This window comes from Lolium rigidum, chromosome 3, assembly GCF_022539505.1.
Source record: "Lolium rigidum isolate FL_2022 chromosome 3, APGP_CSIRO_Lrig_0.1, whole genome shotgun sequence".
In the NCBI taxonomy this organism is placed as follows: Eukaryota; Viridiplantae; Streptophyta; class Magnoliopsida; order Poales; family Poaceae; genus Lolium; species Lolium rigidum.
The window spans coordinates 379,171,023-379,186,277 of NC_061510.1; the positions used below are offsets into that span (position 1 = coordinate 379,171,023).

The 15,255-nt window shown below is 46.6% G+C and overlaps 1 protein-coding gene and 1 pseudogene across 1 annotated transcript; one reads left to right on the plus strand and one right to left on the minus strand.

Moving 5' to 3' along the window:
- The window catches only part of LOC124697511, a 6,912-nt pseudogene extending 6,476 nt beyond the window's left edge, over positions 1 to 436 (minus strand).
- A 10,319-nt stretch (positions 437 to 10,755) lies between these two features.
- LOC124704383 (transcription factor HRS1-like) lies at positions 10,756 to 12,713 on the plus strand. The gene is made up of 5 exons (XM_047236639.1): positions 10,756 to 11,067; positions 11,188 to 11,318; positions 11,471 to 11,852; positions 11,982 to 12,058; positions 12,180 to 12,713. The coding sequence occupies exons 1-5, from the start codon at positions 10,866 to 10,868 to the stop codon at positions 12,408 to 12,410; spliced, it is 1,023 nt and encodes a 340-aa protein (XP_047092595.1). The 5' UTR covers positions 10,756 to 10,865; the 3' UTR covers positions 12,411 to 12,713.
- Positions 12,714 to 15,255: the final 2,542 nt, after the last annotated feature.

Genomic DNA, 15,255 nt, shown 5'->3' on the forward strand with positions numbered 1-15,255 from the left:
GATCCAAAGCTTTCACCGGTGGTCAAGGGGAGTTATATAGCGAAGTATTTCAGGCGTCTTGCAAGGTGCGTCACACCCGAAGAAGGAAGAATAATCCTAAAGGATGTGCATGAAGGGAATATGTGGTCACCACGCAAGCGGTCGAGCTATTGCAGCCAAGGTTTTCGGGCAGGATTTTGCTGGTTGACAGCTTGTCGAGGATGCAAAAGAGATAGTACGAACCGCGACGCGTGCCGAGATTTGCCGCAAAACCTCACTCTCCGGCGAGCAGGCGGTGCCAATACCATTGTCGTGGCCCTTTGCCCAATGGGGACTCGACATGGTAGGCAAGTTGCACAAAGCTTCGCCAGGAGGATATGAGTACCTCTTGGTTCTTGTCGACAAATTCACCAAGTGGGTAGAAGCGAAGCCAATAAATTCACCTGAGATGCGGCATCGGCGACAAAGTTTGTGAAAGGCCTCAGTTTTCGGGTTCGGAGTGCCTCATAGCATTGTCACGGAGCAACGGCACTAACTTACAACTAAGGAGTTCAAAGCATCTTGCGCAGAAGTAGGCATTAAGTGCACCTAGCGTCGGTGGGACATCCACAAACCAATGGCCAAGTCGAAAAAGCCAATGGTTATCATCACAACGGCATTAAAAAACGTCACCGCTGGGACCGCTCGAAAAGGCTCGACATACCTGGCCAGAAGAATTGCCAAGTGTTTTGTGGAGCATCCGAACAACGCCAAATACGGCGACACAAGAAACTCCGTTTTCCTCGTCCACGGGCCGAAGCGGTATTACCAATTGAAATAGAAGCACGATTCCCCAAGAGTAACAGTATGACGAGGAAACATCACGAAAAGCTCGGAAGGATGATGCATGGATGCACTCGATGAGCTCGAGATGAAGTACTATCACGAGTTTCCAAGTACCAGCAAGACCTGACTACGAATTGGCCCGGCTGACGGTGCGACCCGGATCTTTCCCAGGTCGGTGATTTGGTCTTACGGCTCCAACCAGCAATGCGCGAGAAGCTCGAGTCACCATGGTTGGGACCTTGACGTCGTCCACGGAAGTCATCGACGGAGGAGCGTAGCGGATCAAGGACAAGAAGACGAGGGTTCCCGAGAAAAACCCCTGGGCGTGGCGCGGCTCGGGGCGGTTCCTACGCTTAGAGGTCGAAATATAGTCCTCCTTTTGTAAAAATACAATGTACTAAAACGCCCGCGAGTTTTCAGACGCGCTCTTTTCCCTTTTCGAGGCACTCGAGTGGGGCCGGAAAGGTTTTTAATGAGGCGGGCTCGCGGTCTTTGCAATATAATAAAGATAGTGAAGATATACTTCTTATTCTTCGACACGCTCGGGGGCTCAGATGCCTTCAAGTTGCAAAATATATACAATATAGATAAATAGGACTTACCAAAATATTTCGCCCGGGTACAAGAACACCTCGCCAAACAAAACATCGGAAGCTAACAATTATAAATATAGTGTACTCGTCAAAATTTTATTGCTTTGGTCTGAAAACCTCGCAACAAAAATATAGGACGTCACCACCAAGACACTCGGGGGCTCGTGCCCATCGACAGCAAAATATATATATCTTCTCGCAATAAGAGAAAAATCTTCGGGAAAACAAAACAGCATAAGCTCCAGCCAAAGGCTCGGGGGCTCGACGATCAAAAATAGAAACAATACATAAGTACAGAGTTAGCAGCTTTACAATATAGATCATGTTTACAAAGATGTATCAATGGTGAAATTACAGCAAGAACAAGGAAGAACCCTCAATGGATACCTAGCACATGGTCTATAGTTATTCGTTCATTGGGAGGACGAGTACTATGCTCAGCATAGCTACCCTTCACAAAGAACTCAGCGTCCATCCGAAGAAGTTCATCCATCATATCTTCAGCTACAGGAGTCACCAGATCATCAATCTTGCTCATATTTCTCTTCTTCTTCGACATTTTAGCCAGGCACGTGGGAACAATTTGATTCATGGGCAATTTTGGATGGCAAATCTTTATCATCATCATAGCAAATCTTGCGCCAGCAGAGAGTTGAGCCCGCACAAAGCCATGGATTCGAGGAGCATCTCAAAAAATTTCCATTAATGCAGGAAGAGTTTCTGGCATCTTGTCGCGAGGAAACATGGTTCCATAAACTAAAAATAAAGTCTTCGTACAGAAGTCAAGGAAGTCACGGACCTGAGCCGCGCGATCTTGGAATCTGACAATCCGGCGGGTACGCTCGGGAGTAACCCAATAGTTAGAACCATGTTGTGCAGCCAGTTTGAGCAGAACATTGGCTCGAGCTTCAACACGTTGATCTTCGGCAGCAGTATCCAAAAATGAGCCTGATACAGCAAATAAATTGTCAAGGAAGGAAAAATAGCAAAGAACAACATCCAGCATGGTTATGAATAGGAAATATACCTGTCATGTCCAGGCTGGCATCAATCATTAGCTGAAGCATATAATTTTCTCGAGAAGAAGCTTCGGCAGCCTCAGCAACAACAACATCCTTTGCAGCAATGGCTTCTTTTGCTTGTTGAAGAGCAATATTCTCTCTATCGGATGCTTGTCGAGATTGTTCCATCATCGCAAGAGTTTGTTTCTTCATGGATTGGAGTTGTTGGCGCAGTTCTTGCAAATCTTGCGACAAATGTTGTCTTGAAGAACCTTCGATGAGGTTATCAGTGACTAGTGTTTTCTTCGAGGAGGAGGAAGCAGGAGAAGTATCGGCAGAATGAGGATTGGTAGAGTAATTATCAAATACCAACTGGAAAAGAAAATTCCAATATCAAAGGATGGCACAAGACAGAATTCCATTGATCTTCAAGAAATTTACATGGATATTACAAAGGAGTTCTTCAAAAGGACTACTAAGATAATTGTCGCCAAAGCTAATATGGCGACAATAGCTAAAGAAACAGAGAAAATAAAAAGAAGGGGCATTCAACTAGACCTCCGGCTTTGATGAGCTAGGAGTTGAAGATGGCTTGATCCCGAGATAGGACAGGATTTTCTTCGTGTTGGGCTTTGCTGCCTTGATCAACGATCGCCATTTTGTTTGCTCTATCTGCTCTGTGTCGCCTACTTTCGCCCAGTCGATAGTTTGTTGGCTATCAGCGACCAAGGCAACAGTGCTTTCGACAGCAACCTTCATGTTCTCCTGGCGCATCTTCAGTCCAAGATCTTCTGGTGGATTGAAGTCCTTGGCAAGAGCAAGGAAAGTCTTGGGTTCCGTTTTCTTCGGGAAGAAAAAGGGGTACAACCGTGACAATCCTGCGTCAGCCAGTTCAATGCCTTTGCGAACTTCGGTTCCATGAAACTCAAGGACAGAGAGCGCATCAAGAAGAGGATCGTTGTCAGGATCTTCAAGCTCGAATTCTTGGTTTGTTTTACCTGTCGCAAAAATATATGTTGGTCGACAGTAAGTAAAGTACAAAATAAAAAAAAATAAAAAAAAGAGAGAGAGCAGGTCTAAGAAAAATAGAATGGATTGACAAAATTACCGACAAAGCGCCGGTTCTGCGCGTTCAAGCGCTTGATAATCGCCTTTTCACGAGTAGCCTGCGCGGCTTTGTGTTCGTTCAAAGCAGTTTCGGCATCATCAAGTCTTTTTTGAAGATCTTTGACACCGGCAGCTTACTCGCCTTGGCTTTATCGGCCTCTCGCTTTAGCATTGCCAGCATCAAGTTCAGCTTTCTTGCGAGCCGCTTCACTTTGCTCTAACTTCTGAGTAAGTGTGTCGACAAGCTTGTTGGCTTCTGCAAGTTTTTCTGCCAAAATAGTCAAGGATCGTCAAAATTGCAACAAAACAGGAGCAAGAAGTTATAAACAAGAGCCAGCAAAGAATTATTACCTTCAGTCTTGCTGGCATACTCACGGTACCCGATGAATTGGGCACCGATGCGAATAAAGAAAGAAAATGTCGGTATGGGAAAAATATGATGGCATAAAGAAGCAAACAGAGGAAATATAGACAGTGACAAGAAAAATAAGAACTTACATCATCCAAGAGAGGGTTAGAGGAGCTACTCAATTGGAGGGTAGGCTCCGGGATTGTTTCAATCCTTGTCCTCTTCGGAGAAGGGACAAGGGGGCTTGAAGGAGGAGTAGGAGCGCCGACGTTTTGTTGAGGAGGCGAGGATTCTTCTCCTTCAACTGGCGTCTCCGAAACAATTAGAGTGTGTGACGTACTCGTTCGAGTAGCCACATCAAAAGCTGGTACTTCTCCCTCATCATCACTGCGATTAAATGTTGGTAGCATAAAAAGCAAGATAGACAAAAAATCTTCGAGTACAAAAATAAAAAAAAGTGAGTGACTTACGAACTGATGAGGGCCTCAAGGTATGGATCATAAGCTGCCTTTTGACGTGAAGGAACAACTTCTTCGGCCTTGGAGGTGCCGGAATCTTCGACATCATTCCTTTTCCTTTTGTTCTTGGGAGAAACAGCGGGAGGAGGAGATTGTGCCGATGCAGTGCCTTCAGAGGCAGCCTCCTTTTCAGAAGATCCCGCAGATTTGTGAGAATCTGCGGGTTCATTCACAAAAGAGGGGGCATCTTGGTTGTCGTCGGTGACAACGGCCCTTTCCTCGACTTCTCCACCTTCAGGAAGGGGAGGAAGCGAGACAAGATTCGGATGGTTCTGTACAAAAACGGGAGAAGATGTCAAAAAAGGAGTTACAAAAGATAGCGAGGCAATAACAAATCAATCGACAAAGTTTACCTTGGAAAGCGCATTGGTGGCGCTGTACGGCTTTACACGACAAGAAGAAGGGACAGGATCTCTTTTGCTGAGAGAGGAGATTTTTCGGACAAGCTTCTCTAAGTCCTTGACCTCCAAATCTGCTGACAACCGATATGCGTCCTTGTCGCCAGCAACTTCCAGAGAGGGTATTTGCGAGCCTGAAGAGGCTGCACTCTAGTTCTAAGAAAATATGCTGTGATTTGGATACCTGACAACTCTTTGCCGCGAGTATTTTGCAACGCACGGATGCGAGTCATCAAGGCCTCTGTCGATGTTTTTTCTTCCTTGGTAGCCTCTGCATCCCAGGAGCGGCGGCGAAGGATTTTCTCGGCACCATCGAAAGGAGGGATGTTGTCTTCAGCACATCCATGGTTTTCCTCCTGAATGTACAACCACTTCTTGCGCCACCCTTGAATTGAGTCAGGGAGTTTAACGTCGAAGTAATCGACTGTGGGGCGAACGGAAATAACAACGCCGCCTATATTATAGGCGACATTGGGAGAGCCATTGCGGCGACAAAAGAAAATGCGCTTCCATAGCGCCCAGTTAGGCTGGACGCCAAGGAAGGCCTCACAAAGGGTGATGAAAATGGAGATATGGAGGATAGAATTGGGCGTGAGGTGGTGAAGTTGAAGGCCATAAACAAAAAGCAATCCGCGGAGGAAAGGATGAATGGGGGCGGAAAGACCGCGGATGAGATGGTCGATGAAACTTACCCGATACCCCATTGGAGGGGTTGGGTAGCTTTCTTCACTAGGGAAGCACAACGCCTTGGGCTTCTTGTTAATCCCTAGCTTCTTCAAGAGATTGATGTCCTGGGTGGAAATTTTGGACCTTTCCCACTCCGCGCTTCCCAGATCTGCGGCGGCCATTGACGATTCAGGCGTCCTGTGCTTGATCAACCGACGCGGTGGCATCAACAATGGCGCAGGAATGCAGCTTGGAGAAGATGAGCTTAGGAAGTTGTGGGGCGCAGGAGGAGGTTTTGCAGAGGAGAGCAGGAGAACGGCGCGAGCGGAAGTGCTCGAGGAAGAAGGAGATCTTATATAGAGGTGCGGCGAAGCGGCGGACCGTAGGATGGAAAAAGTGTGCGCCAGATGATAACCACGTGGAAACAAGGGTAAAAAAGTATTTTAACACTGGAGAAGTTACGGTACGTGCGCCAGGAAAAGCGGAGAACGTGTGTCCCCCACTTACACGACGTGTCAAGATAATGGATAATTTGGGCCCGCAAGGCAGCGGGAGAAAACTTCTCGCGATTTCTGGACTTATAATCGTGGTTATCGTCAGCAATAACGTCACCTTAGCAGAAAGAAAAATTCGACTCAACAGCTACATCAAAAGGCGACATGCAACAATATTGGAGAGCCTTTGATCAAATACAAGTTTTTGGTCAAATGCTCGGGGGATACTTTGGAAAAATGAAAAGATCACGAAAGAACAAAATAGAAATGGCATGAGCCTATGATCAAATACAAATATTTGTTCATAGCCTCGGGGGCTACTCCCATCGGGAGCGCTGTTCGCGCACCCGAGAAATTATAAAACGTCGGGAGAGAAAGAAAATATAGCGGCATAAGGCGTGGAGCCTACAACCAAGCACAAGTCCTTGGGCTGTAGCCTCGGGGGCTACTCCCATCGGGAACGCTGTTCGCGTGCCCGATGAAATTATAAAAAAGAAAGAATGAATGAAAAGAAGAAACATAGAAAAGCAAAAGAGTATATTTCGAGTTATAAATAACTCGCATATACTCCCATCGGGAGAGCAATATAAGTCATCTTTGACTCAATAAAATGTGCCATTCCAACGGCCGAATAAGCACTCGACAATATATTCTCAGAACGCCAAAATTGAGATCAATTTCGAATGCCGCAAAACTTTGCGAAGGTAAGACCCCGGATCCGTTCACGTGAGGCGTGGCGCCGTCTCGACGTCGGTTTGCTACTTTTATCCGTATCAACGGATACGAAGAAAAATCCTAACGGACGCGTTAGGTACCCGATAAATATGACTGGGACTCGACAGAATGGTAAGACCTTAAGCGGCGCCTGTCAAAGTTTACACCAGTATCCCGAGATCATGTCCAGGGACGTGGTTTTGAAGTAGGTTTTTGCGGATTACCACTAGAGCAGTTAACTAGTACCTGATCCGTCAGATGAACTAGCCCCAACTACCATTATCCCTGTACAATATAGAAATTTATGTGAAGAAATATAGAAAGGTTTTAAGTTGTCGAGTAAAAAACTAAAAATAAACAGCGGAGATTTTCCCTGACTCTGCGATTCAAGCAAAATCTCGGGGGCTACTGACATAGGCATCCCCAATGGGCCTGCCGAAGATAGTACCCGGGGTTTACTGAAGGCCCACTACCCGAAGAATAAGAAGATTCGGAAGCCCAAGATATTGTTAAGGAAAGCTAGAGTTGTAATAGGAAGCATTGTTTGTAATCTTGCGGGAGGAGTTAGAAACCTTCTCGAACTCTGTAACTTGTACAATACGAATCCCTCGGCTCCACCTCCTATATAAGGGGGAGTCGAGGGACAAAGAAATCATCGAATCATTGTTCCTAAAACCCTAGTTTCATAATCGTCGAGTACTTTTCTGAAATCTTCGAGATCTACTTGCCCTCTACTTCCAGCTAAACCCTAGTCTACAACTTGTAGGCATTGATAAGTTAATACCTTATCACCATCCATCTTCGCTACCACTTGGAAATTCGTAAGTTCGCATGTAGTCGGTGATGTCATGTAAGTAAAAAATGGAAAGACGGTGAATATCAACATGCAGTACATCATATTGAATGGAGTCGAGGGCGGAGTATTGTTTCCGGCTTCAGCGTGTTGAGGAGGAGGTGCGAGAGAATCGGAATTTTACACCGTCTCGGTAGCAATAGTGTAGGTAGGCCCAAAACACCATATGATCGAGAAAAAAAAGGGTAGTGCTCCCGCCGATCCAAATTAATTGTTACATGTTTAAGCAAAAATGGTGGCTAAATCTGTCTAGGTTTATTGAATCTGCGACAACCAATTTGGATCTGATATAGTACGAAGATACCACAGAGTATCTAGGTTAGATCGACACGAGAAGTTCCTCGCCGATTGATATCGTTCTACCACCACCCTCAAACGAGTTTGACAAATGGAAAACCATGATGATGATCGGGGAAAGACGTGGTAAAAGATTATTTGTTTGGAGCTAGCATCCAAGCCTGCCGTACCGCAATCTTTATCGAGATAACGATGGATCTGCAACGAGCGGACCAAGGGGCGTGCAGTTTCCACTTCCATCTGCCAGCCTGCTAGCTTGCCAGGTGAAGAAGAAGAAAAAAAGCGATCTTCTCAAAGTAATAAAGTGGAGAAGACACAGGCAGAGGATAGACGCGCGCGTGCGGCTTTCGTGCCGCACTGACCAGACCAGGTAAACAGCGCGCGCGCGAGCGAGAGCGGGCGGAGACCGTACGTTACCGGATGCGGCGAATCGATTCCGTGTGGTGTTGCGATGCGGTGAGTGTTGGCCGCGTCACCGCGCACATCCGATAGACGAGAAAGAGAGACACGCGTGGGCCCGGGCGCGCGCGCCGACGGACGGCCTGAATTCCTCGTCGATCTTTCTTCCAAGAAAAAGGAGGAGTATCTCATCTGGTAACCACCAGGCAGGTCCACCACCACCTGGGATCCATCCATCCATCCACTGGGGATTCTCGCCAGCCGGCTGCCGGCGGCGAGATATCTCGGCTCAAGTTGGCCGTCGGTACGGTGCGTGATTCTCGGCTAGAACGGCGGCAGGCAGTAGGTAGAAGCACGTACTACGGTCTACGACGGCCGGAGGGAGATATTAAATCACGTTCGTTTCGTCGAGCTGCACACAGAATTCATGGCTCGTGACGGGCTACTGCACCCATATGTGGCATCTCCTTGCGTCGTGGGGAGTAGTACAGCTGCAGTACAAGGCCTATGGACTATGACTAGGGCACAGTAATATGTACGTACATGGTGCGCGCGTCTATTGCCGAACAAAGCCAGAATGTGGATTTTTTTTCAAGTAGTAGGCCAAAATAGCGCAAATACATCAATGCAAAGTGAGTACTCCCTCCGTCCCAGTTCACAGGGCTTACGTGTGTCCCTAGGTCGTAAATTTGACGATGATAATGCAATATATGTATTACAAAATATATATCATTAGAAAGCTTAGATGATCTACTTTCTAATGATATAATTTTTATATTATACAAATGATGTTATGTTGGCCAAATTGACAACTTAGGAATATGCGTAAGCCCTATGAACTGGGACGGAGGTAGTAGTATGATTCTAATGTCACCACTTAGCACAATATAAATATAAACTTATTAAAACATAGGTGGCACCTAAAAACACACCAACAATGAAACTCTAATGATGTATACACCTCCTAGGCAACAACGAGAGAGCTTTACCTACATATTTTTTAAGAAAATCTTTTGTAGCTTTATCGATCGAGTCTTTCGAATAACCCTCGCTCGACGCAACACATTGTCAAGTCATCAAGAAGCCATCGCCGCCATCTTGCTACACCTATCGGTCTTGATGGTATCTGTCACCGGTATATCGCTTTCAACTATTGTCATCGTCACCTGGTAAAAGCATTCCGATCTCAATGTGGCAATATCACATGGTACATGATGTGCCTAACTTTCAAATATAATTAAAATCTTTGTTAAAGTCTTCCATTATGCATTATTATGAATAAAAAATGAGTACCAACAGGGGTAGGATCCCCTACAGTATTTATATAAAGGCAGAGGAAGCTATAGGCGCTACATCGCGGAGCCTGGAACTCGAACACGCGACCTCGCGGGAGCGCGCCGCGGACGACCGGGGGCATCTACCCTCCTGGTCAACGGTCAAGAAACTATTCATTATTACGAATAATAAATAGCCCAACGTTATTTCGTGTGTGATCATGATCGTAATAAGATCCATCATAAATCTTTGCAAGACACAGCACACTGAACCTAGACAATGAGTCCATTAGAGCGACGGTCAAAATCGGTGGTAATAAAGTCTTTGCCAGCATAAAAGATGTACACACTATCAAAATAATCGGCAGTAATTATATTGCCAAGTTTAGACCGATGAACTGTAGTGCAAAGCCAAAGTAGAATCGTAGAACATAATTCGTTGGTTTCGGTCGCACCACATAAGCGGGCAAAAATAACCTTAAGTCCTCCTCAAAAAGTCCCAGTTTTTTCATTTGAAATTGGTTTTGCGCGGTGTTGAGTGAAGCAAAAATCTATGAATTATTCGGAAAAAACATATACGTCTGTTAGCCAAAAATCCAAGTAAGGGCGGCCGCCCTAACTTTATTAGAAGCTTCGCCCCTGGTTACTGCAAATGGAGTGAGCCTAACAAAAAAAAGTGTGTAAGCAAAGACATGCTCTCAGTAGCTAGCCCTCAATGGGAGAGGAAAACAGAAAGTGCATTGTGACAAAAAATTAAAAAAAAGCTACATGCGCGCGCTACAAGAATCCCAACCACTAGCCAAACCATCAAGATCGGAGCAGCATCACAAGATCCACCATAATTAACGGGTAAAAATCACGCCTTGACGCGCAAGGCAAAATTCACCTCGTTACGAGAGGGCAAGAGCGAAACGCATCCGCTCCGTAATCTAAACTTGGCAAGCTAATTACGAGACGCAAAGCTGTTAGAAAAAGAATATTGTGTGCGTGAGAAGCGGTGGCTCGAGATCGATCGGGGTAGATACACACAGAGCACAACGGGAGTGAGTGCGAGTTTCTCGCTGGGCAGGGCTAGCTGGCCGCGACGCCGTGAGGAATCGGCAAGCGGGACGCGGCGCCCCACGCCGTATACCCCCAGCCAGAGCAGCAAGGCAGCCAGCCCACCCACACCCACCCCAGGCGCCGCACCACGGAACAAATCCTGCGGTCCAGCGCGCAGATTCCCCCCAGCCTCTCCCCGCTCTATATATGCCCCCGCCCCAGATCCCCCACCCACCCAGCCTCCATTCCCATCCATCCTCTGAGTTTCTTCTTCCTCCTCCCTGAGTTTCTTCCGGAACCTGCTTCCTTCCTCGCAAAGATTTCGGGATCGACGTGAGTGCTCGTCTGCGTGCGTGCATGGGGCTGGACGTCGGGGAGATCGGCATGCCCCTGGACCTCGGCCTCGACCTCAAGCTCTTCGTCGCAAAGACCGCCGGCCGCCTCGCCGCCAAGGACCCGCCCGCCGTCGACGCCTGCATCCGCGGCCTCGAGGAGGAGCGCCGCAAGATCGAGGTCTTCCAGCGCGAGCTCCCCCTCTGCGTCCGACTCCTCGCCGAAGGTATGCGTTGCCAACCAACCAACCAATCAATCAATGGATTTTTATTCTTTTCGATTTATTATTGTTTCGGTTTCGATTTTGGTTCTGCCCGACGGTTCCCTGACGCGGATAGCTGTGCAGTGATCGAATTCATGAAGGAGGAGGCGGCCAAGCGGAGCGCCGCCGGCCGGGACGCGGCGGACGACACCGACAAGCGCAAGTGGATGAGCACGGCGCAGCTCTGGGTGGACAGCAACGCCGATCCCGTCCCGGTACGTTTCTCAATCCATTCATTCATTCATGCGCTGCAGTAATTATTTTCCGTTTTTATTTTCGTTCCACTTCGATCTTTTTTTTGTTTGTTAGTTGTTACTAAGGATCCATAGAAAAATTTCCAATCCTGACCGGAACGATTCCATTTCAGAAGGACCAGGAGATCGAGAGCGCCATGCCCAAGCCGATGCTGTTCGGCGGCGGTGCGCCGGCGCCACCGATGGCGGTCGGCTTCGGCGCAATGCCGCCCCCGCCGCCACCTGCTTCGCAGTTCTTCATCAGGGATGACAGCAAGGTGGAAGGGCTGCCCGTCCTGCCTGTGATGTCCTCGAGGCAATTCTCTCCTCCCGCCGGCGACGACCGCCGCCACCATGCCCACCTTGCGAAGTTCGCCACCACCATGCCACCGCCGCCGCCGGGGCATAGCCTGCAGCAGACTCAGGAGCAGCAGTCCAGGAAGGCGAGGCGGTGCTGGTCGACGGAGCTCCACCGGCAGTTCGTCGCCGCCCTGCGCCAGCTCGGTGGCCCGCAAGGTACTTGGCTGATCATTTACATCTTTTTATTGATCATTAATCAAATCGTACTAGTGCTAGAAGATGCTGTTAGGAAAGTTTGAAAAACATGGGAGTTCTAAAATAGCTGTTCCGTCATGATTATTGCAGTTGCCACTCCAAAGCAAATCAGGGAGGTGATGAAAGTTGATGGGCTCACCAACGACGAAGTGAAAAGCCACCTCCAGGTGAGAAAACAACGATTCCTTATGTTTTGTGCAAACCTTGTGATGAATAATTCACACTTTTTTCAAATACAATCGATATGTTTTGCCTCTGAAAACTAACTTGTATCATGTTGATGTGCAGAAATACCGTCTGCACAACCAGAAGTCACCCGGTTCTTCTTCATCGAGCCATCCGATCATGCTGATAGGCGATGTGTGGGCTCACCAGGAGCAATTGAGCTTGCACTCCAGGTCCCCTGAAGGCCCCCTTCAGTTCTCCGGCTCAGGGGTGGCCGTCTCGGCGCTCACCGGCAGCGACAGCTCTGAAGAAGACGACAGGTCGGAGATGATCTCCAAGGCTTTGCACCTGTGAAAAGGTTTGTGAGAGAGAGAGATGTAGTAGAGGTAGCTTAATGTGCGGCATCGATGGCAATAATGGATTCAGAAACCCTTGATCGAGAGGGTCTAGAGTACCGCAGACCATGAATCCAGGGATATTGGGCGGCGATTAAATCGAGCGCCCAATAGATGAACTGATCATGGCCTGGCTCCTGTGATGTACATGAGAGGTAGGAGAGTTGTTTCCAGCTCTCCCGAGGCTTTGTGTTCGGGCAGACCACCAATTTTCGCCCCGAGAATTTACATACATATATATGAGATATTTGAATGTTGTTCAGCTGTTCTGCTGTGTTGAGGTCAATAAATCTTGCTGCAGTTTTTTTTTGCTATCTGGTTCTTGCTTGCATATATGCATGTTCATCGTCGAGTTTGTGTTGCAGTAGCAGGTTTGCCAAACTTCTCCAGATGAAAATTCCTTTCTCATGTTGTGCTACCAGGAGTTGGTTCTGAATTCTCGTGTGTTGCTGCTGAAACTGCATTACAGAAAAATCAAGATTCTCTGAACTAAAGCAATTCAAGAGGCAGCTAGGCAAGAGCACCATGGTTGTTCTCTTGGTTTTCTCCTTCTCATGGCGTTCCGATTGAATGAATCGCACCTTTGTTCTACAGTTGGTGCATGCTCACCTAACCCTTTCATGCATCTTCAGAAGTCAGAGGAGGAGTAAACTTTCAGTATTCAGACATCCGAGAAAAATAATGGAAGGGATAAGAAACCACGGACGCCTTCTGGAATCTGGATCATGATTCATGAGCTGGGGTACCTGCGCTGCACTGATCCCCGATAAGCTGCACGTCCTTGTCCTCCACATGCCCTACTCTCGCCGATTGTTATCTCTGTCGCGAGTCAACAACTATTTAACTACAACTCCATTGGCCTGTCCTGTGCTTATCCACAGCTGGAGTAGTATATGCAGGAGCATAATTTGCTCGATGGCGATCTCTGAACATGTGTCGATTAGAAGAGCTGGCATGGTTCGGTGTGGGATTATCCACGCATAATTATATGCCGTCAACAGGTTAACAAATAATATCTCCGTCCCATTTGGTACATGAGATAAATATATATACCGGGGGATTGTTCTGAAGCTTTCTCCTATTCTTGGCACGCACGCGAATATTCTCGCTGTTGCTTGCAGCATCTCCGTCGTCGTCGTCGTACGATCGTCCCCATCCATCGTTGTGCGTCCCTTTCGCTGCTGGATGGGGCTGTTTTGTTCTGGCCTTTGGGGTCCTGATAAGCTTGTTTAGAACCGTCGGTTTGGGTGTGTCATTGGTCAGCTGTAAGCCGTCGATGGTCCTGCGATGAACGCGTGGGTGACCTGGATGAATATCCTCATCTTTGTTTATTTTGTGTTTTTATTCTGTCACTTGGTTTATCGGAAGGCAAATCGACAAGCTTGCCCTTTCTAGTGGTGCCTGAGGAAACAAGAGTTTTAGTTTTTCTTTATTTTCTCTTATGAGGGATATACCGTTGCAGCGAAGAATCTAAGTCCTTGTATTTTTTATTTTGCACATATCTAAGTACTTGACTATTCCATAATATAAACCCTTTTAACAAACTAAAATAGTACTCCCCCTGTTCATAAAATAATGTTGAAGATTTGTCCAAATTCAGACATACACTAAAGAGTATCCAAAATACACCTAAATTTAGGCAAATTTAGGATATCATTTTATGGATGGAGGTAGTACTGTATTTAGCCGTCTGTACTCGTGCTCGCATCCCATTTTTGGCACGTTTCTTTCATCCTCACTGAAAAAGAAAAGAACGAGAGTGGTCACCGGCGACTGAATTAGGCAGGGTGGGCTGATTTCTCCTCTTTGTGGCTGAGATGACGATGGAATTGGGCTGAGCAACGATTTGTCGCACAAGATCTAGATGGCTCTGGCCTGCAACTCCAGATGTGACATCTCTACTTCTCTTCCCTGTTTTACAAGTGGGCTTTCGTGCCGTTTGATCAAAGTCGTGTACTGTATTGCATGATGTATGAAAAAAATTAAAGGAAAAAAATGAACAGAAGACCATTACATGGAAAGATAGGGATGTGGTTGGATGCCAATGAAGGATAGTTTATTGCATAAATTAAAGATATCAAACGATAAAATTAAAATATAAAAATACAGTATTATAAATAATTTATTTACGGGTTACTGAAATGCAAACGTGGTGGAGAAGAAGGATATAAGAAGGAAAAGGTAAAGATAAAAATATAAAGGAGGGTCAAATAAAGGAGAAAGAAATAGAGAAATTAAAAGAAAAAGGAGGATGGGAAATGCCACACGTTTCCTTCGCGTGACAGGGTAGCACCGTCCGTTACAAGCGGGATTTTGTGCCGCTGGAGCCAAATTATTTACTACATAGCGTATCGCATACGATAAACATATCAACCAATAAATTGAAGATTTAGAAAGATATCACTACAATTGATTATTTTACAAATTATTGGCATGCCAACGCGGTGGAGAAGTAGAATATAGGAAGGAAAAGGTAAACGACAAATAAGAGGGATGTGGTTGGATAGCAACGAAGGAGGGTCAAATAAAGGAGAAAGAAATAGTGAAATGAGAAGGAGGATGGGATATGCTACACATTTCTTTGCGTGACAGGGTGCCACCGTACGTTACAAGCGGGATTTCGCACAGCTGGAGGCAATTCATTTATTACATAGTGTGTCGCATACGATAATCAAGCAATAAACCGAAGATTTAGAAAGATATCATTATAATTGATTATTGTACAAATTATTGGCATGCAAACACGGTGGAGAAGTAGAATATAGGAAGGAAAAGGTAAACGCCAAAAAAGAGGGACGTGGTTG

Coding starts and splice junctions, on each gene's coding strand:
- LOC124704383 (XM_047236639.1), top strand. CDS start 10,866: ATGGGGCTGGACGTCGGGGAGATCGGCATGCCCCTGGACCTCGGCCTC. Junction 11,319..11,470: donor GCAACGCCGATCCCGTCCCG/GTACGTTTCTCA, acceptor ATTCCATTTCAG/AAGGACCAGGAGATCGAGAG. Junction 12,059..12,179: donor AAGTGAAAAGCCACCTCCAG/GTGAGAAAACAA, acceptor GTTGATGTGCAG/AAATACCGTCTGCACAACCA.